This window comes from Oncorhynchus mykiss, chromosome 8, assembly GCF_057628025.1.
Source record: "Oncorhynchus mykiss isolate SJ-2025 chromosome 8, ASM5762802v1, whole genome shotgun sequence".
Classification (NCBI taxonomy): Eukaryota; Metazoa; Chordata; class Actinopteri; order Salmoniformes; family Salmonidae; genus Oncorhynchus; species Oncorhynchus mykiss.
Genome location: NC_143029.1, coordinates 15,994,775 through 16,015,421, shown reverse-complemented (window position 1 = coordinate 16,015,421; position 20,647 = coordinate 15,994,775). Strand labels below are relative to the sequence as shown.

At 41.8% G+C, this 20,647-nt stretch overlaps 1 protein-coding gene across 4 annotated transcripts in view; it reads left to right on the top strand.

Moving 5' to 3' along the window:
• Positions 1–19,867, top strand: part of cfap61 (cilia and flagella associated protein 61) — a 28,067-nt gene extending 8,200 nt beyond the window's left edge. For all 4 annotated transcript variants that reach the window (XM_090242645.1, XM_036984850.2, XM_036984849.2 and 1 more), the window contains exons 17-26: positions 4,180–4,307; positions 6,615–6,707; positions 6,893–7,061; positions 7,285–7,459; positions 15,263–15,570; positions 15,828–16,155; positions 17,049–17,128; positions 17,328–17,533; positions 19,057–19,153; positions 19,252–19,867. In XM_090242645.1, coding sequence (XP_090098771.1) covers positions 4,180–4,307; positions 6,615–6,707; positions 6,893–7,061; positions 7,285–7,459; positions 15,263–15,570; positions 15,828–16,155; positions 17,049–17,128; positions 17,328–17,533; positions 19,057–19,153; positions 19,252–19,452 — 1,785 coding nt within the window. In that variant the 3' untranslated portion in view covers positions 19,453–19,867. The remainder of the gene's footprint in view (positions 1–4,179; positions 4,308–6,614; positions 6,708–6,892; positions 7,062–7,284; positions 7,460–15,262; positions 15,571–15,827; positions 16,156–17,048; positions 17,129–17,327; positions 17,534–19,056; positions 19,154–19,251) is intronic.
• Positions 19,868–20,647: the final 780 nt, after the last annotated feature.

The following is a 20,647-nucleotide window of genomic DNA, read 5'->3' as shown; positions in this document are numbered from 1 at the left end:
CAAATAGCATTGCAGTCTTGAACATTGCTTTTAATTAGTTGTAGAGCTTTTTCAGTGGTATTGTATATGCACAACTTTTCTTTATTAGTCTTTCCACACCGAACTCCTCAGGCTATTTTTAAAGTGCTTGTATTAGTGTAGATGAGGGCAGCAGATGGTTGCTCTGACAGATGGTTAGGAATGTTTGCCTCTGCTGTTTAACAGGTAAAGGAGCGCAGACCACTTACCACACAGTCAGTCATAAGCCACTGTCTCCCGCACCTGGTCTGTGTCTCAATAGTTGTAACTAGCTTCGTCTCCTTGTGTCCTCTTCCTCCATGATCACTGATGTGGGTGATGGGAGAGAAGGAAAGGAGACAAGGAAAGGAAGGCATTTCAGACTTAATCAGACACTCATTTTGGATATGCAGCAAATGTAATATTATACTAAATCAGAACTTTATTAGGTAATACTTTCACCATATGAGTGTCACTAATCACAGCATATATTCTTAAAGATGCACTTTGCAGAAATCGCTCCACCATTTCCTGGTTGCTAAAATTCTAATAGCCTAATTTCAGTTTATGTGATAAAACAAGCAAGTATAGTGTAGAGAATCATTGTACCATCTAAACGTTGTGAAATATCTTTTCCATAACAAAAATAAAGCTGATGTACAAATGAAAGTAAAATATGTTAAACAAAATTTAAGAACAGGAAGCATAGAAATAGTGCTCATAGAACAGATCTAACGGTTCTTAGACTTGCTTTCAATGAGAATGACAGATCTATAATTGACATGTCTATGTGAATTTGGTCGGGTCACCCAAAATGTTACATATTGCAGCTTTAATATTTTATTTATAAAATTAATAAAATCAATACAGCTATAGCACACAGCATTTTCTGAACCATAAGCACAGTTATTCATGCTTTCTAATCTTAGATCATAGAATCAATCTGAGAGTACATGTTCCTATATGTGTCACGTGTACCGCGTGGCACTCCCCTCTCCCTCAGTGTATTAACAGATACACCTGCATTCGCCTGTTCCAGGCCATCCAATTTAAAACCTCCATTTAGTAACACGGCAACCATCATATCCAGGCTGCCATGTAGATAAGAGGATAGCAGAGCGATGTCTCACAGCTTTGTCTCTTAGTGTACATCCAAAATAGCACCCTATTCCCTATATAGTGCATTACTTTTGACCAGATCCCATTTGGTGCCATTTGTGACACAGCCTCAGCCTCGTAATCTAAGCCTGGTGTCCAGCACAGATGTATTAATCAAATTTAAAGCACCTGTTCCCTCTCTGTCAATAACAGATCGTATTACCCAGTGCCATGGTCACAGCACCCGGCCATTATATTAGAGAAAAGGTTAGGCACCATTTCCACAAAGATAGGGAATAAAGACAGCTGCACTTGCCCACACTAGCCTATACCTACCTGCACAAGACAGAGCATGAATCAGACCTGCATCGTGTTGTTTGGTTAGCTGGAGTATTTCAGGTGATTATTATTTAGGGGGTTCGTTACAAAGCAGAAAAAAATATGTAATTAACTGAACGGAGAATGTTCTTGCACTTTAATTACATAGGTTTGATTACATTTGGTCATTTTCACATGAAGTCAGAGTTTGAACTTATATGTGTTCTTTTAAGAACAGAGCAGGCACTACTGAGAATAGCTTAAATATTACTTGAAGATGAATTCCAACCGCAGGTTTCCCCTTCCTTTGGGGTGTGCTGCCATTTTCCATCCAACAGGGAACCAATGCAACTAATTATGAGTGCTCTAGGACCAATTAGCGCACTAAAATCACAGTTTGATTATTGGTGAGGAGATTCTGTGGATAACACAATGTTCTCTGTGTTCATTCTGAGTCTATACTTTGCATTGAATGCTCTGACATTTGGACATTTATTTTCAATAGGGCCAGTACTCATAATAAAATAGTTAGTATTTAAGTAGGAGCATTGGCACTTATTACGTTTCACTCAGCGTTTCCAGTGGAACATCAACCTTAAAGACATTTCCATATTCTTTTGTATAAACGCTGCTAAAATAATATTACGATTTTTTTTCTGAAAACTGGTACTCTCTTTTCTGTAGTTAAGTGCTCTGATAAATGCCAATCTCTGGGTTTTAGGCCATTGTCATTCAAATAAACCCAAATGGGAAAATGGTGTGCACATTAATACACCTTTTAGGAACGCAATAGTTATGTTTGTCATCTACAGTACCAGTCAAAGGTTTGGACACACCTACTCATTCAAAGGTTTTTCTTTAGTTTTACTATTTTCTACATTGCAGAATAAAGTGAAGACATCAAAACTATGAAATAACACATGGAATCATGTCCATTTCACTGTAAGGTTGTTTTCGGTGCACTTGACAAATAAACTTTGATTTGATTTGAATCATGTAGTAACGAAAAAAGTGTTAAATAAATACAAATATATTTTATGTTTTAGATTCTTCAAAGTAGCCACCCATTGCCTTGAGGACAGCTTCACCTGGAGTTCCCACATATGCTGAGCACTTGTTGGCTGCTTTTCCTTTGCTCTGCGGTCCAACTCATCCCAAACCATCTCAATTGGGTTGATGTCGGGTGATTGTGGAGGCCAGGTTATCTGATGCAGCACTCCATGACTTACACAGCCTGGAGGTGTGTTGGGTCATTGTCCTGTTGAAAAACAAATGATAGTCCCACTGAGCCCAAACCAGATGGGGTGGCGTATCACTGCAGAATGCTGTGGTAGCCATGCTGGTTAAGTGTGCCTTGAATTCTATAATAAATCACAGACAGTATCAGCAGCAAAGCACCCCCACACCATCACACCTCCTCCATGCTTCATGGAGGGAACCAAACATGCGGAGATCATCCATTCACCTACTCTGCGTCTCACAAAGACGTGACGGTTTGAACCAAAAATCTCAAATTTGGACTCATCAGACCAAAGGACAGATTTCCACCGGTTTAATGTCCATTGCTCGTGTTTCTTGGGCCAAGAAAGAAAAGTGGTCTATGTGTATTTGGTCGGGTCAGCCAAAATGTTACATGGTTTCTTTGCAGCAATTCGACCATGAAGGCCTGATTCACACAGTCTCCTCTGATCAGTTGATGTTGAGATGTGTCTGTTACCTGAACTCAGTGAAGCATATATTTGGGCTGCAATTTCTGAGGCTCGTAACTCTAAAGAACTTATCTTCTGCAGCAGAGGTAACTCTGGGTCTTCCTTTCCTGTGGCGGTCCTCATGAGAACCAGTTTCATCAAAGCACTTGATGGTTTTTGCGACTGCACTTGTAGAAACTTTCAAAGTTCTTCAAATTTTCCGCAATGACTGACCTTCATGTCTTAAAGTAATGTTGGACTGTTGTTTCTCGTTGCTTATTTAAACTGTTCTTACCATAATTGGTATTTTTCCAAATAGGGCTATTTTCTGCATACCCACCCCTACCTTGTCACAGCACAACTGATTGACTCAAATGCATTAAGAAGGAAAGAAATTCCACAAATTAACTTTTAACAAAACACACCTGTTAATTGAAATGCATTCCAGGTGACTACCTCATGAAGCTGGTTCAGAGAATGCCAAGAGTGTGCAAAGCTGTCATCAAGGCAAAGGGTTGATCTTAAATATAAAATCTTAAATATAAAATATATTTGATTTCTTTAACACTTTTTTGGTTACTACATGTGTTATTTCATAGTTATGATGTCTTCACTATTATTCTACAATGTAGAATATAAAGAAAAACCTTTGAATGAGTAGGTGTGTCCAAAATGTTTGACTGGTACTGCGAGGACAGACACTGGGAGACGAGAAGCAAGTACAGGGAGTGTACATTTAATGAATAACGGACAAGAAACAAAACACGGACAGTGTCTGGATGGGAAACAAAATTACATTAATGCTGATCCGGGGAACAAACTGAGGAACAGACAGATATAGAGGGAGCAATCAACAAAGTGAAGGAGTCCAGGTGAGTCCAATGAAGCGCTGATGCGCGTAATGCTGGTGACAGGTGTGCATAATGATGGGCAGCCTGGTGCCCTCGAGAGCCAGAGAGGGGGAGCGGGAGCAGGCGTGACAGGTACTGTATATTGGTTAGATTGCTGGAGAACTCTTCTGAAGTAATCAAATGGATGAATCTGTGACTTTTACACACGCTGTCTCTCTTCTCCTCAGGTCTCGTATGCTCTCAACCACATCAACCGAAAGCTAACCATGGAACCAAAAGTCACCATCAATGCCAGGATCGTGGTAGTGGGGGCATCAGACACTGGCTTAGCATTTCTGGAGGTGCTTGCTTTCTGGTATTGAGAAATTGTATACATGGCATTCATAAATTGCATTTAGAATTTTGCATTTAGAATTGTGTGTATTAGAGGAAGCTCAATGACATCCTCCTCTAGATGATTGTAATTAATGGGAGAGACTGGTAGGTATTAGAGCAGCAGTGTGTGCAGCTTTAGCAGCAGTGATTAGTAGAAATATGAGTATACCCACCCAGAGCAACATGTGTGAATGCACAACCATCCCTTCTCCCACCAATGCAATCTTACAGCTTAGTATTGGCCTGAATTCATGGTTACCTTCAAACAAACACCAATACCACACCTTTTGTTATTACAGTATGTTTTGCATAGGTTAAGAAAGCTTATTTATGACTATCTACACATGTGTTGTGCAGATTCTTGCTTATCAAAGTCTTGATGTTTAGTTGATTTGATGAATGAGTCATTATAGCTGTAGGCTTGGATGAAAGCCTGCAAACACGACAACCCTCCTTGACCACGAGTAAAAACACTTGTCTAAAGTGTATGTCAACAGCATTCACTTTCAGAATGACTTTTCTCCTGAATTTGTCTTTTATTCCAGGCATCCAATATCTGGAAATGTTGCCAGACTTTTGGTTGGCTAGAAAAAGGAGGCACTGCTACATGTTTTGTATTCTTTCCGTCTTTGAGATGAACTGTTCCTCCAAACAATATGGCGTCTAGGTTCTGCTCATTCGCCGCCAGCCGATAACTACCAAGCAACCGCGTCATTGTGTGTGGATGTGAAAGCAGCGTGGAGGGAGGGAGCGTGCATAACTCAGTGAGGGGGTTGGCAGGCAGGGGCGGCGATGCAATGGGCACACAGCTGCCTGGGGCTGGCATTCAGGAGGGCCCGGAGCTGGCCCTTTAATTAGACACTCCACTGTTCTCCTGTCAGGGATCTTCTGCAGCGATCTGTGTTTGCTGTCACTAATCACTTGACTAATGAGGCAGTTAGTGTCCACTAAACTAATGGTGAGGCGGTGCTAGCAGTGGGCCGGTTGAGTGATGGGTCAGCTTGGGCCCTGCTGGGCCCCCTTATCAGGCCAACTCAAACGGCTGGCCTCCAGCTTTCCATCCCCCTCCATCCAGCCCACCCCCACTCCTCAGTGGGACAGGGTCAGATCAGGGGGAGAAGGGCAGACAGATAAAGAGCTGGTGCGGTGGCTCGGCCTCTCTGCCTGGTGGTCAGTGGGGTGGGGTGGGGGGAGTGGAGCATCGGGGTCACAGCGGTTGTCTGTCAGCGCCTGATAATAGACAGACAGAAAGCCAGGAGGTCACGTCCAGAACCCAATAACAGGCCTTAATGCCTCAGTGCTGGGCGTTAAACCCACCTTCTGGCTCAGATTAACATGGAAAGTTGGATTAAAATGAGCTCTGATTATTCTCTGTTCACCAGAAAACACACTGGATTAGGCTACCATTTTTAACAAAGACTGTAGTTTAAGTAGTTTCTCTATACAGCAAGCCAAGTGTCAACATTAAAGGGTTGTATTAACTATTGTGTGTTGAAAAAACAAGTTTGTGTTGCCTTAAAAGGTATTTGTTCACTTCCTACACACATTTGTGACTTAGATGCAGTGCATTCATTAGCCAAAATCAATCAATCACTTTCCCTCCCAGAGAGAGGCAGCAGACTTGCAGGCGATCTAAAGCTTGACATGACATGGCTCAGCTCAGTGTACATCTCTTTTTCACACAACACCATTGAGGCTTTCTCTGTTGTATCACCAATAGGGATAATGTCCATTTGGCACAGAACAAAGGAGGACATTTACATCACAAGAGACCTTTTACACTCCTGATAGTAAACGCATAAGAGGAACACTACAGACTGGGGACAAAACCAGACAAAACAAAAGGAAGGGCTTTTACTATGAGGTTTAGAAAATAAAGGATTTTTAATGCATACCGATGTAGATGAAATGCAATAGGGGTATTAGATGGAACCATTCAGCTGCATCTGCGCCCCCTCACTCAGCTCTCAGAGAATAACAGAACACTGCAGACAGAGAGAGCCTGTGCTCATTTCTCTGTGATGTCCTCTATTCTTCCTGGAACCCATGTACTATATGTTAGGTATTAGATTTTCCCCACTACTACAAAATGGAACAGGAACGCTGAAAGATAATTATTGGCGAAATACAACGTTTTGATCATCAGGTCAAGAGCATCTGTGTTTAGGTAGGATGAGGTCATCATTTCTGAGAAAATAAACGTTCTCCTATTCTGCAATGCACAGTAGCTGCACTCATGAGTCAGGGTTATCTTCCCAGTAAACAGTATGTTCCTTTCCTTCTCCAGCCCACACCTGAGGTTCAATAACATGACTCTGATCTCCACGCATGGCTTCCCAGGCTACTACACCAATGAAAATATGAGATTCTTGTCCACGAGGTGAGACACCTGCAGCTTCTCTTGTTGTCATTTGTCCTACGTGGTGGACTGTAGTCGTCAATGGAAAACTCATTAATGCTTATGCATTATTTAATCTTTCGAGTTCGAGGATGTCTTTCAACGGGCTCCATAATACGCTAGCATACAAAACATTTTACCTCTGTGCCCCTGTTCGCTGCCCACAGTCATAGCTCCAGCGACAGGGACCATGCCCAGATGTCTCTGCGCTCCTGGATCAACGTGGTGACAGGCAAGATGGTGGGCATCGACAGGGCAGCCAAGCACGTACTGGTGTCTGGGGGCAGGAAAGTGCCTTATGATCATCTCATCCTCTGTACAGGCCAGCAGTACCAGGTTGGAGGGACATCCTGCATATAAGATTATAATTAGTAGTAGTAGTATATGTATAATATGTTTTATGTCATAGTGTTGGGGGAAATTAAAGCACGATTTCTATAGTGTCATTTATTTATTTTATTTTGTCACAATAGTCATAATTTCATAATCACATGATTCTGTATTGATGTTCTAAAACTTGAATGATTGCTGTGAGGATTTCTGGGTTCGTCCCTGCTAGGTTTCCTGTCCCACTGGTGTGGACGGCAGCCATCTTCCCCCCAAAAGCCAGCTCCCAGCCCAGCCCCGCCGTAGATACACCGGGCCCGTCCCATCCAACCTCTTCACCCTCAACGACCACCACGACTGTGTGACCGCTTACCAGTGGCTGCTCAACAACTTTGTGGAGCTGAAGGGTATGTATGTGGCCTGGATACCAATCTGTTTCTGCCATCATGCCACTCCTTGTCATGAGGATTGACGCATACTGGCTGCTAACCAAGTGAGTATGTACACTGAGTGTACAAAACATTATGCTCTTTCCATGACAGACTGACCAGGTGAATCCAGGTGAAAGCTAGGATCCCTTATTAATGTCACCTGTTAAATCCACTTCAATCAGTGTAGATGAAGGGAAGGAGACAGGTTAAAGAAGGATTTTTAAGCATTGAGACAATTAAGAAAAGGATTGTGTATGTGGGCCATCAGAGCGTGAATGGGCGAGACAAAAGATTGAAGTGCCTTTGAACAGGTATGGTAGGAGGTGCCAGGTGCACCGATTTGTGTGAAGAACTGCAACACTGCTGAGTTTTTCACGCTCAACAGTTTCCCGTGTATCAAGAATGGGCCACCACAGACTTTTGGTGATGCAATTTAGGAAATGGCTGCCTGATTTTTCGTACTGCACATCTGTTGGGTATTTCCCCCATAAATTCAAGTATTTACTCTGAGTATTATAGTAACTTATGCTACAACAGAAAGGGGGAAGCAGGAATAGGTTGTGGAGCTACAACGATAGTCCGTAACAAGGTAGAAGAAACTAAAATTGTTGACGAAACAGAGATGGCTAATGCTAGCACAAACGAGCTAACAGCAGCAAAATATCCCTCATTCCGTGAGGTGATAAAGGAGGAATTACCCTTTCGAGAGGAACTCCGAGAAGATGTACGAAAATAACTACGTGAGTTCGAGAAGGACATTAACCAGAAACGTGAAGAAAACAAAAGAATGGGAGATGCAGAAGAGCACATTGGGGAAATGGATACATAGAACACTGCAATAAAGGACGAGCTTGTGCAGTCTTTGAAAAGCCAGCATGCACTACAGGCAAAGGTGACAGAACTCAAAGGTTTTTCACGTCGTAATAACATTAAACTTTATTCTGTGGTCGAGGGAACAGAAAAATACTGAATGCCCAAATTCGTGGAGGGTGTATTCAAATAAATACTTTAAGACGAAACTGACTTGGGAATCGAGAGAGCACACCGAGCTCTGGCCTCAAAACCCCTCAATGGTGACCTACCAAGATCCATAGTTGTGCACTTCCTACAATTCAATACAAGTCCTCCGTGTAGCCTGGAAAAAGCTTGTTAACTTCCAAGGCCAACGAGTGTTCTTTGATCATGACTATGTGGGAGAGATGCTGAAAAGAAGGAAGGAATACTCCCCTATTAAGAAGGTACTAAAATAGAAAGAGATTCGCTTCCAAACAACATTCCCGGCAAAGATGTGAGTATTTCTGGATAACAACCCTGTTTCAAAATAGCATGCAGGCTGCTGAAGACCTGAATTCAAGGGGTGTCCCAGTGGAGTATACCATCAGGAGACAGGCATCTTCATTGGCTGAAAGACTCAAGCAGCTCCTCCCATGGACCGTGGTCGGCGGGCAGAGTCACGGAGAAAGAGGGAAGTCACCTTGGCGAGAGGACGTTCACATTCGAGAGAGACTCAGGCATTTCCAACGAAGATAGAAACTAACAAATCGGATTTTACGGACGTAATAGTCACGGCGAGATGTTAGGCTTATTGGACCGTTATGATTGACATTGCAAGAGGTAAAACAGCTCCCATATTTTTCCCCGCTGCTTTGTAAGAGTGAGAAGCCTGAAGTATGTCGCCTATATGGACACATTACATATGGTCACGTTATTTACAGATCTATTAGCTAATGTTATCCTGGCCGTGTGGTGCCAGGACAACAACCTCTCCCTCAACGTGATCAAGACAAAGGAGATGATTGTGGACTACAGGAAAAGTAGGACTGAGCACGCCCCCATTCTCATCGAAGGGGCTGTAGTGGAGCAGGTTGAGAGCTTCCTTGGTGTCCACATCACCAACAAACTAACATGGTCCAAGCACACCAAGACAGTCGTGAAGAGGGCACGACAAAACCTATTCCCCCTCAGGAGACTGAAAAGATTTGCCATGGGTCCTCAGATCCTCAAAAGGTTGTAAAGCTGCATCACTGCCTGGTATGGCAACTGCTCGGCCTCCGACCGCAAGTCACTACAGAGAGTAGTGCATACGATCCAGTACATCACTGGGGCTAAGCTTCCTGCCATCCAGGACCTCTATACCAGGCGGTGTCAGAGGAAAGCCCTACAAATTGTCAAAGACTCCAGCCATCCTAGTCATAGACTGTTCTCTGTTCTCTCTGCTACCGCAAGGCTTCTAAACAGCTTCTACCCCCAAGCCATAAAACTCCTGAACATCTAATCCAATGGCTTCCCAGATTATTTTAATTCCCCCCCCCCCCCCTTTACACCGCTGCTACTCTGTGTTATTGTCTATGCATAGTCACTTGAATAACTCTACCTACATGTACCTATATCTCAATTACCTCGACTAACGGTGCTCCCGCACATTGACTCTGTACTGGTACCCCCTGTATATAGTCTCGCTATTGTTATTTTACTGCTGCTCTTTAATTACTTGTTACTTTTATTTCTTATTCATATTTTTTAAACTGCATTGTTGGTTAGGGACTTGTAAGTAAGCACTTCAGGTCTACAGGTGTATTCGGCGCATGTGACTAATACAATTTGATTTGATTTGATGACACCGACAACGAGGCGACAGAAGGACATATTGTATCATAGGGAAGATTCAATGAATGAACTGCATATGGTTGATGGCTTATATAGGATATAATATATAGACCAGACTGTTACTGTTCCATTATTTATCCTCTGTTACATTACACTCCTATTTTGCTCTTGTAATTATCCGATGTGTGTCGGCGACAAAAAGGCGGCCTTTTTATTTTTGCTTCCAACAGGTTTTGATTCAGACTGCTTCACGCATTTTGATACTTGAGCAAGGGGCTTTCCAGCGGTCAGGTTCATTCCCTCAAACTCCAGAGGCAAGGGACAATCCTCTGACATGAGAGTCCTTATAGCAAAGTCTCTTCCCACTTTGGTTTACTTTTCTGTTGTTCTTGATTTTTCATTATTTTTTAGGTTCATGTTAAGCAGGCTGTTATGGTACACAGGTTTTGGGGTTTATATTGATGCATCATCTGGATTTAAGGTCCTAAGTCTCATTGTAAACGGACTGGGGAGTGACATCAAGAGAAGTAAGGTAATAGCAAAGATGAAACGGGAGAGAGTTGACATATTATTCTGGCAGGAAACTCATTTATCCCATCCTGATCACGAGAAACTCGAGAAAATTGGCTATAGGGATAGCTTTTTCTCTTATAAAACGGGTAGAAGGGGTGTTGCAATTTTTAGCCCAAATTCAGTAAATGTTTTGTTTATGTCATATATAAAAGACAAGGAGGGTAGATGTATCCTTGTTAAATGTAAACTGGATCACAAGGATGTTACATTATTGAATGTACATTATACGTGTCCCCGGGGAGTGACATGGTCTTCTTTAGGAAGGAAACGTCTGGCACTCTGGGGATTTTAACAGGATTTCAAACTCAGAATTGGACAGCACACATCAAAATAGGTAAATAAGTCTGGTTGCTAAAATATCAATAGGATATTACAGGAATCATGTATTGCACAACTTCCATATGTCAGGAAGGGAATATACTTTTTACTTTTTCATGTACAGAGCAGATAGGCACAAGTCTAAAGATGTAGGATCGGGCAGAAGGATCATACTGGAGTTAACCTAACTCTACACCTTAATAGCAAACCAATAAATACTATATGGAGGCTTAATTCAAGTAAGCTAAATAATCCAGCATTCAAGGAATCAATAAAGACAGAATTGAATGTCTATCTGGAGAGTAATGATAACGGGGAAGTATCTCCTACATTGTGGGATGCAGCTAAGGCGGTTATTAGAGCAAAGATCATATCCACATCATCTCTCAAGAAAAAGATTAAAGCACAAAAACTGCTGAAATTACAGGAAACCCTAAGAAACTTAGAACGATCTCATAGTCATCTCAAAGACCCGCTTATATTACGTGACATTCAAAAGGTAAAACAGGAAATTGACCAGATTTATAGTGAAGAACTTGAGAAAAAGCTTAGGTTCCTGAAACAATGATATTATGAATCAGGCTCAAAGGCAACACAATTTCTAGCATGGACTCAGAAAACAACAAGCACATAATACAATTTGTGGTTGAAATACAGAATGTCTGGATGCAATACAGAATGCATTTGAATCATACTATACAAATCGGTACAAGCAACCAGAGAAGGTAGATGCACAGACAATAGTATTGTTTTTAACTCACTTGATCTCCCCTCATTGAGATAGAGTAAAATGATAGACTTCCTTCAGAAATAACTACTGAAGAAATGAATAATGCAATGTCTAATCTACAAGTGAACAAGTCTCCAGGCTCTGATGGCTTCCCTTCAGAATGGTTCAAAGCCTTCAGAGAACAACTAACACCTCTACTTAAGGCCCTGATGGCTTCCCTTCAGAATGGTTCAAAGCCTTCAGAGAACAACTAACACCTCTACTTCAGGCCCTGATGGCTTCCCTTCAGAATGGTTCAAAGCCTTCAGAGAACAACTAACACCTCTACTTCAGGCCCTGATGGCTTCCCTTCAGAATGGTTCAAAGCCTTCAGAGAACAACTAACACCTCTACTTAAGGCCCTGATGGCTTCCCTTCAGAATGGTTCAAAGCCTTCAGAGAACAACTAACACCTCTACTTCAGGCCTGTTTTAACTGGACTCTGCAGGAGGGGGATCTACCACCACTGTGGAGAGAAGCCATAATATCTGTAATTCCAAAAGAGGGTAAAGATAAGCAGGAATGCACTTCCTATAGACCTATCACAATTTTTTTTACATGGATTATAAACAATGCATCATTAACAGCCAAAAGAATGGAGGACATAATCCCAAAATTGGTTAATGGGGATTAAACTGGGTTCATACAGAATAGACAGACAACATAAGGAGAACATTACATGTCATGGACCACGTCAGTCAGGAGAAGATAAGTGCTATATTAATCAGTCTAGATGCAGAAAAAGCATTTGATTCAGTGGGTTGGGATTATCTATTCCAAGTTATGTATCGATTTGGTTTCAACAAAGAAGTGATACACTGCGTCAAAACACTATTCATGTCCGACTGCCAGAATAAAGATTAATGGACATTTGTCACGAATTATCATTTTAGAATGTGGGGCAAGACAAGGCTGTAATCTTTCACCCAGGCTCTTCTCCTTGAACATCGAGCCATTAGCCCAGGCAATAAGACAGGACCCATATTTAGAGGGAGTAACAGTAAGAGGCAGTGGGCATAAGATTTGCATGTATGCTGATGATGTTCTCTTGTTCTTTAAAGACCCAGGCACTAGATTGATGGATGTTTTACAAACATCTGGAAGATATTCAGGGTGTGTGCTTAACGTACACAAGACCCAAGCCCTAGTATATAATCATACCCCACAGGAAGCACTGAAGAGCAGGTATAACTTCCAGTGGACCTTTTATCCATTAAATATCTTAAAGTAAACCTACCAAAAGATACACCCCAACTTTATGACATGAATTACGTTCCCACCAACAAGAAAATATATGATGACCTGGACAGGTGGAATTCACTTCCTTTGGATCTTAGTAGTAGAATCGAAACAATCCAAATTAACATCCTGCCGAGGTAACTGTATTTGTTCCAATCACTGCCCAATCACATCCCACCTAAACAGTTTAGGGAATGGGACAAACGGATATCAAGGTTTGATTTGATTTAAGACTCAATTAAGCTCTACTAACTTGAGGTATGGGAAAGAATTCTGTTGGAAGGATGTTATGCGTTTCTTCACAACACCTAAACTGAAATCAAACTCACACTCATATATTTTGGTCCTACCCTGCTGTTTAATCCTACTGCGGACTAATAAGAAAAAAATTAACTGGTTTTGACATAGAACAAGCATTCATCAAACATGAATTTCTTTGTCCTTGGATGAAATACCTGATAACTTACACACTAGAGAAAAGTACCTGTTGAAGGTCCTACTGGCAGCCAGTAAAAAGGCTGTCACTAGGAAATGGCTACAAAAAGACCCCGTGACCCAATGGGTAGACATTGTTTAAGAAATACACTATATGGAGCGTATGACCTTTAAGAACACATGGAGAGACCAGGAATATGGGGAAAAATGGGTTTTGTACATTGTCTAATTCAAAGATGATGTTACTGTTGTACGCATGATGTATACTGTACCTGCCAGACTGTTTTTTGTTTGTGTTCTTCAATAAAAAAGAAAGTGTAAAAATATATATAATGGTCCACCACCCAAAGGACATCCAGCCAACTTGACACAACTGTGGAGTCAACATGGGACGGCATCCCTGTGGAACGCTTTCGACACCTTGTAGAGTCCACCCGCCGATGAATTGAGGCTGTTCTGAGGGCAAAAGGGGGTGCAACTCAATATTAGGAAGGTGTTCTTTATGTTTGGTATACTACTGTATGTAGGAAGTGCTAAAGGCATGATAGCGCCCTTACATTCATTTCCACGGATGTAACATTATTCAAAAGTCTATGAATAATTAGGGTCTAATTAGTGAGAGGGAAATCTTTCATTTCTCTCAACCAGGTCTGCCTCCTCCATCTCCCTCCATTTACAGGGTGATACTAATTTCTGAGAGGCCAGCTCCCTAATGGTACCCTATTCCCTATATAGGGCCCTGGTCAAAAGTAGTGCACTATAAAGGGAATAGGGTGCTATTTGGAATGTAAAGTTTTCTGCTAATGAAAAGACTGATGTGCTTAAGTAGAATTCATATTTTTCATCTGAAGAAATATGAGATGTGCAGTGATTCAGATTAAGCCTATTAATTAGGGGATCTGTTCATTATGGAGGAAATCATTTACTAAATGCAAATTACTTCTACTATGAATCTAATGTAGACCAAAAAAAATACGTTGAAGACATTGGTTCAAATCAAATCTAATCAAATTGTATTAGTCACATGCGCATTGTCCTCTGTAGTGGCACTGCTGTAGCCGTCCACTTCAGCACCATGGACAGAGACAGAAAAGCAAAGCCCTGACTAAAAGTGGGGTGCTTCATTGAACAGCTTTCATTCTACATAAATGCATCAACTTCATGCTTGCAGTCCTTATAAATGATGATTACAAAATTTGGGATGATCTCTAGTTTTTCGACCAGAATGATGCTTACTTGAATGTATACTATTATACAATTCTTCTCCTTTTATCCCCCAAAAAAATAGTACAATACTTTTTTATACAGGCCTTAGAAATTATTTTATTCAGGGACAATATCTACATTACTGTCTCAAATCAACTGGAATGCGCCAGCCATGGTTGTTCTTCCCATTTAGGATAATAAGCCCAAGGTTAGGGATGGCTAGATCGAGGAGAAAAGGGCCACTTCTGAAACGTGTGCATCAAAGGACACATTCACTGAGGCTAAACTAATTTAGATCCTCCTATTACTGTCATTATTAACATCAGTGAGTTTTCATCATCAGGAGAGGCTGAGCTGTAAGAATTCAGAGGTCACTCAAATAGCTGCTCTCATCTCATCCCTCCTCCACAGCTCTTCACTGACAAAGAGAAGATTAGGCAGTCTTTGTGTGGTTGCCATGCCCCCTTGTTGCCAAGTGACCCGATCTTCTCCATCCACATAGCATCTGAGTAATTTGAGAAGGCTGGCTGTAATACATTTCAACCAATCCTCTTGTGATTGTAAATTGCATCAAGCTCGCTATTCATTCAATCTGTTTTTTGTTGGAATGTCTTGTTTTTGTGGCACTACAGGTAATGCCATAGTGTATGGCAACACCATTGACGTGTACACCTGTGTGGAGACTCTGTTATGCCTGGATGTCCAAGGCTATCGCATCCACCTGGTCCATCTGCCCACCACGGAGGGCTCCAGCTGCAGCCCCAGATCGTGCTTCAGCAACCCCACAGTGGAGAAGGCCATGAAGAAGGCCTTGGAGAAGAGTGGGGTCCATGTTCACCACAACTGCTTGCTGGCCCAGATGAATGACGGACAGAACCCTGAGCCAATCACCTCCTTGTCCTTCACCAGTGACAGTCAGCCTCTCTGGCTGGAGTGCTCTGTAAGTCCAAATCACCATCTCTGAGAGAAAAGAGGCGCTCTTACTAGGGTGCAGTAGCTTCATACTTGATTCAGTGAATTTGTAACAGGTCTCTAAAATGGAATGTATATCAGAGGTGTTGTGGGCTTCAATCATTTTTGGTCTCTTATTGTCCATTTTAATTGTGGATTTCATAATCGTATGAGCAGAGTAAAATAGTTGGTAGCAGGATAATTTAATGTAGTAAAACTGCCTAACCATCCTTGATTTCTCTGTAGGTCTTTATGAACCTCTCCTCCAAAGGTGTGGACTACGATGCCTTTAAGACCATCAACGACGCCTGTCTGGTGTACGACGGCCGACTGGTCATAGACACCACATTCCATACGAACGACTCCACCATCCGCGCAGCCGGGCCCCTCACCAAGTTTGCCCGGCGCTATCTCGCAGACCAGTGGTCCCACTCCAGCTTCAACTCTAGGGAGGTAGGCCAGGAGCTGGCTGCTGCTCTGCTGCCCTTCTTCGACCCCACGCTGGAGCCGGCCGTCAACTCTCCAGCCGACCTGGACCGCCTAATCCCCATCTACACACAAGCCAAGATCCAAGGTCTGCTGCCGTCCAACACAGAAATAGCCAGAGAAATGATCTTCATCCATGTGTTATAGTTAAGCAATAAGGCCTGAGGGGATGTGGAATATGGCCAGTATACCACGGCTAAGGGCTGTTCTTAATGACGACGCAGCGCGGAGTGCATGGATACAGCCTTTAGCCTTGGCATTTGGGGCCCGAATCACCCAGTTTATAATACTGATTGAGTCATAATTCTAATTATAACTAATTGCCATTTTTTTTTCTATCATTTTTGATTTATTCAAAACCCAAAGTTTTGCACCTTGTATGTCCTGTTATCCTGTCTGTTCAGGACAATGTACTCCATCTCACATTTTATTGTAATGCTACATTGTTCCCTAGTAATGGAATCTCTGAGCTACTCGCTTCTTTCTCATTTTACTGTTTGATCATCAAACAACAATGAACCATAACAATGGCCGATTCTGTATTTGTTTAGTCACAGGGTAAACAAGGTCAGGTGAAGAGCTGTGCTCACAAAACAACCACTTATTTTTGTCAGTTTCAAACAAATTGAAAAGCCTTGAACGTTTTTCCTAGTGGTAGAAATACCTCATCACCCGGCATTATTCTACAGCATTGTCTGTTAAACTGTGGTAGTTATCCACACATATACAATTCTGTTCATTTGAACATAAATATAGTACTGTAACTATTTATTGCTCATCAAGTTACCATGTGTTTTTATAAATATTACACTAATTAGGTATTTCAAAGCATCCCACAGTTGGAAACATTATTTTCAGACCCTGTAAGCAAGACATGTCTGTGACTTGGGAGTCATGCCTTGGTTTTCATTGTTTATTGGCATCAGTAGACCCATAAAACCCAGTTCAGCTGTTCTATCTGTACACACGGTTTTTACCAAGGTGGTAGACTGCCAGGAGGATACAGTTATCTCCATGCTACCAAACCAGAGCAAAGACCATCTGCAGTTCACCCTGTAGAGGTAGGTACCATTTTAAATCCTCACTAGAAAGTGCATGGCTTGATTATTTTGTCACATAAGTATGCATTTCTCTTTGTGACTGCTTATTTTGAAAAGCAAGTTCTGAAAAAGATTGAGATTATTTTTCCAAGTTCTCATACAAGTTGTGATGTAAACAACAATACTGAAATCCCTGTCTGATTTGTCCTATTCTCCCCAGGGAAGAGAGATCCTGACTGGCCGCATTGAGACTGGCAACTATTTCCACCTGCACCTGAACCAGTACGGCATGGTGGAGACAATCACCTGTCTGTCACTGAAGCCCTTCCCAGTCTCCAACTACCTGTGTCTCTATGGGAAACATGAGCTGCTGCTCAACCGCCTGTGTTCCCGTTATGATGAAGGGCTGGTTCACGACCTCTACAGGTAGGTAGCTGCTGGGGTGGTTTACATTACAGTACACCACAGAGAGGAGCGAGTGGGGAGATTCAGGTCTCTGGAAAGATACACTAGATGCCCAAAAGCATGTGGACACACCTTCAAATTAGTGGATTCTGCTATTTCAGCCACACCTTGTATAAAATCGAGCACACAGCCATGCAATCTCCATAGAAAAACATTGGCAGTAGAATGGCCCGTACTGAAGAGCTCAGTGACTTTCAACTTGGCACCGGGATAGGATGCCACCTTTCCAACAAGTCAGTTCGTCAAATTTCTGACCTGCTAGAGCTGCCCCGGTCAACTGTAAGGGCTGTTATTGTGAAGTGGAAATGTCTAGGTGCAACAATGGCTCAACCGTGAAGGGTAGGCCACACAAGCTCACAGAACAGGACTGACTAGTGCTGAAGCGCGTTGCGTGTAAAAAATAATATATCCTCGATTGCAACACTCTTTGGAAACCATGTCAGCACAATAACTGTTTGTCGGGAGCTTCATGAAATGGGTTTCCATGGCCAAGCAGCCACACACAAGCCTAAGATTGTCATGCACTGACAAGCGTTGGCTGGAGTGGTATAAAGCTTGCCAACATTGGACTGTTTCAGCATGATAAAGCCCCCGTGCACAAGCGAGGTCCATACATAAATGGTTAGTCGAGATCGGTGCGTAAGAACTTGACTGGCCTGCACAGAGCCCTGAACTCAACCTCATCGAACATCTTTGGGATGAATTGGAACGCCGACTGCGAGCCAAGCCTAATCACCCAACATCAGTACCCAAACTAACTAATACTCTTGTGGCTGAATGGAAGCAAGTCCCTGCAGCAATGTTCCAACATCTAGTGGAAAGCCTTCCCAGAAGAGTGGAGGCTGTTATAGCAGCAAAGGGGGGACCAACTCCATATTAATGCCCATGATTTTGAAACAATGTTTGACGAGCAGGTGTCCACATACTCTTGGCCATGTAATATATAGTTACATTTCAAATGTTTACAGACAATACAAGTATGGTCAAGGAAAAAAGTAAACCAACACACTGTCTTTATGTAAATCTGCATTTTGAGTAGGCAGCTCTCTCAGAAGAAGTATGTCTTCAGGATACTGTTCCCTGTCAGTGTTTGCAGGTAGGCTAGCGGTTGGAGATTGGTGTTTGAGTGAGCTCGTTTCTGATGTTTCAACTCGCCATATATAGGAGCCATTGTCCCTGGGTCTAATCTATTAATGCAGGTCCCCAATCTGCTTCTTCTGCTCTGTGGAGAAGCTTAGCCACCCTGCCGTGTTCATAAGGCTGTCTAACACTTACTACATCTGGATTCATCACTGGCCCTTGTCATGGCTCTGAATGAGGCCACTCTCAATGTCATTATTGGAGCTGACTGAACACATCATCAACTGTTAAAATAATGAATTGTCCATGCTGTTGCTGTTCTGTTGTGGGTTCTTAGGTGAATGCACTAAATGTGTGTGTGTGTGTTTGTATGTGTGTGTGTTTGTGGGGGGGGGTGTTGGTAGTTATTTCAGGGAGAAATGGTGCCTGGCGATATATCATGATCGCTTTGCAGACTTTGAGCAGGAAATGCACCAGATAATGGAATCAACTAAAGTGCAGGTTGGATTTGTCTCATCTTTCTACCGATACTATTTGTCATTGCTATGGTATTTTTTGAGGGGGGGGGCTTTTAACGAAGGCATTCTCTCTTTCTCCAGGACCACAATGATGTGTCAATTTCAGAGCTCGTTCAGAGAATGGTAGATGAGAAGCTGGACATTATTGAGGAACCGAACGTGTTTCTCAAGAAGGTGTTTGAAACAAGTGGGGGATTGGCTTCCCTGAAGACCAGCACTCTGAATTACCTGAGGTACAACAGGTACCACCTGACTATGTATGCCCAGCCTGGACTACTGTAACTGCTCCGACATCTTATTTTACCTCAACCCACATTTTAAATGACATATTCATCACAAAGAAATATTCCATTGTTTTTATTTAATTTAAACGTTGTAGAATCATCCAACTGTAGTAAAAACATTGACATTCAATTGAGTTCATTTGAACAGAAAATACAGTAGCCAATGTTTTTAATAAATGTACTTGTGATTTTAGACAGACAATAATATTAGGCTATGTACACACTTTTAGCATGAACAAGAACACTAACTTGTAGTTGTCTTAATTTTATGAGAAGTTAAAGTTGACTGATTTGAGAAAACAGAGAAAACAAAACAATCCTCATTAAGTGTTATAATAAAGTCACAACGAATTGTCAAATTCTGCTTTCTCACATAACAGTTTTTGCTCAAATTCGCATTAAAAGGTCACTTGTAATTGTAACTGCAAATGTTATTGGGATGACTGATACGACCTAGGCCTAGATGAAAGTGAATTTAGTGAGTGCGAGAAGGGGTTCTATATTCTACAGCTGTATGGTAATGAGGCTCAAATCTTCACTGCCTTTGAGCACACGCGCCTCAAGGTATGGGATCGTTCAAGCGATTATCAAATAGCTCGGTAAAATAAACGTTAATTGGTACAATATATGAATCTATGAAATGACATGGCTCAATGACACCCAATGAATTGTGTCATCCCCTGGCTATTGAATAATTAGCCATTTTAATGCAAACAATTTCCCAGAGGAAGGCAATTTAAAAAGTGTTTGAAAACATGGTATTCTAACATGACCTATAGGCCTATATTATAGGCTTGTACTGTAGGTCATGTTAGAATATCATGTTTTCAAACACTTTTTAAAGATTTTACCTACTGAAAAAGATCTTAAATTATCATTTGCATTATTGTTTGGGCCTTGGATAATTACTTTAATTACAATAATTTCACGTAGCCCTATTTCAGATTAGTTTGAGCAACTTTATAGTTATATACATGTATATGCCTATTAATAACCGGAGAGGCCTATGCCATTCAAATTCTGTCAAAAGAAAAAAAGACTTGGTCAGACATCTGGCATGTGGTTTATCGCACAAATTATTATGGAATGAAAAAGATTTAGCATTAGCCAAACATTAGCCAAACTATTAGCCAAACTAGACAAGTCTTCTCGTTCCTCGCCATGGTGGTGGATAGCCTTTAGTCTATATTTTA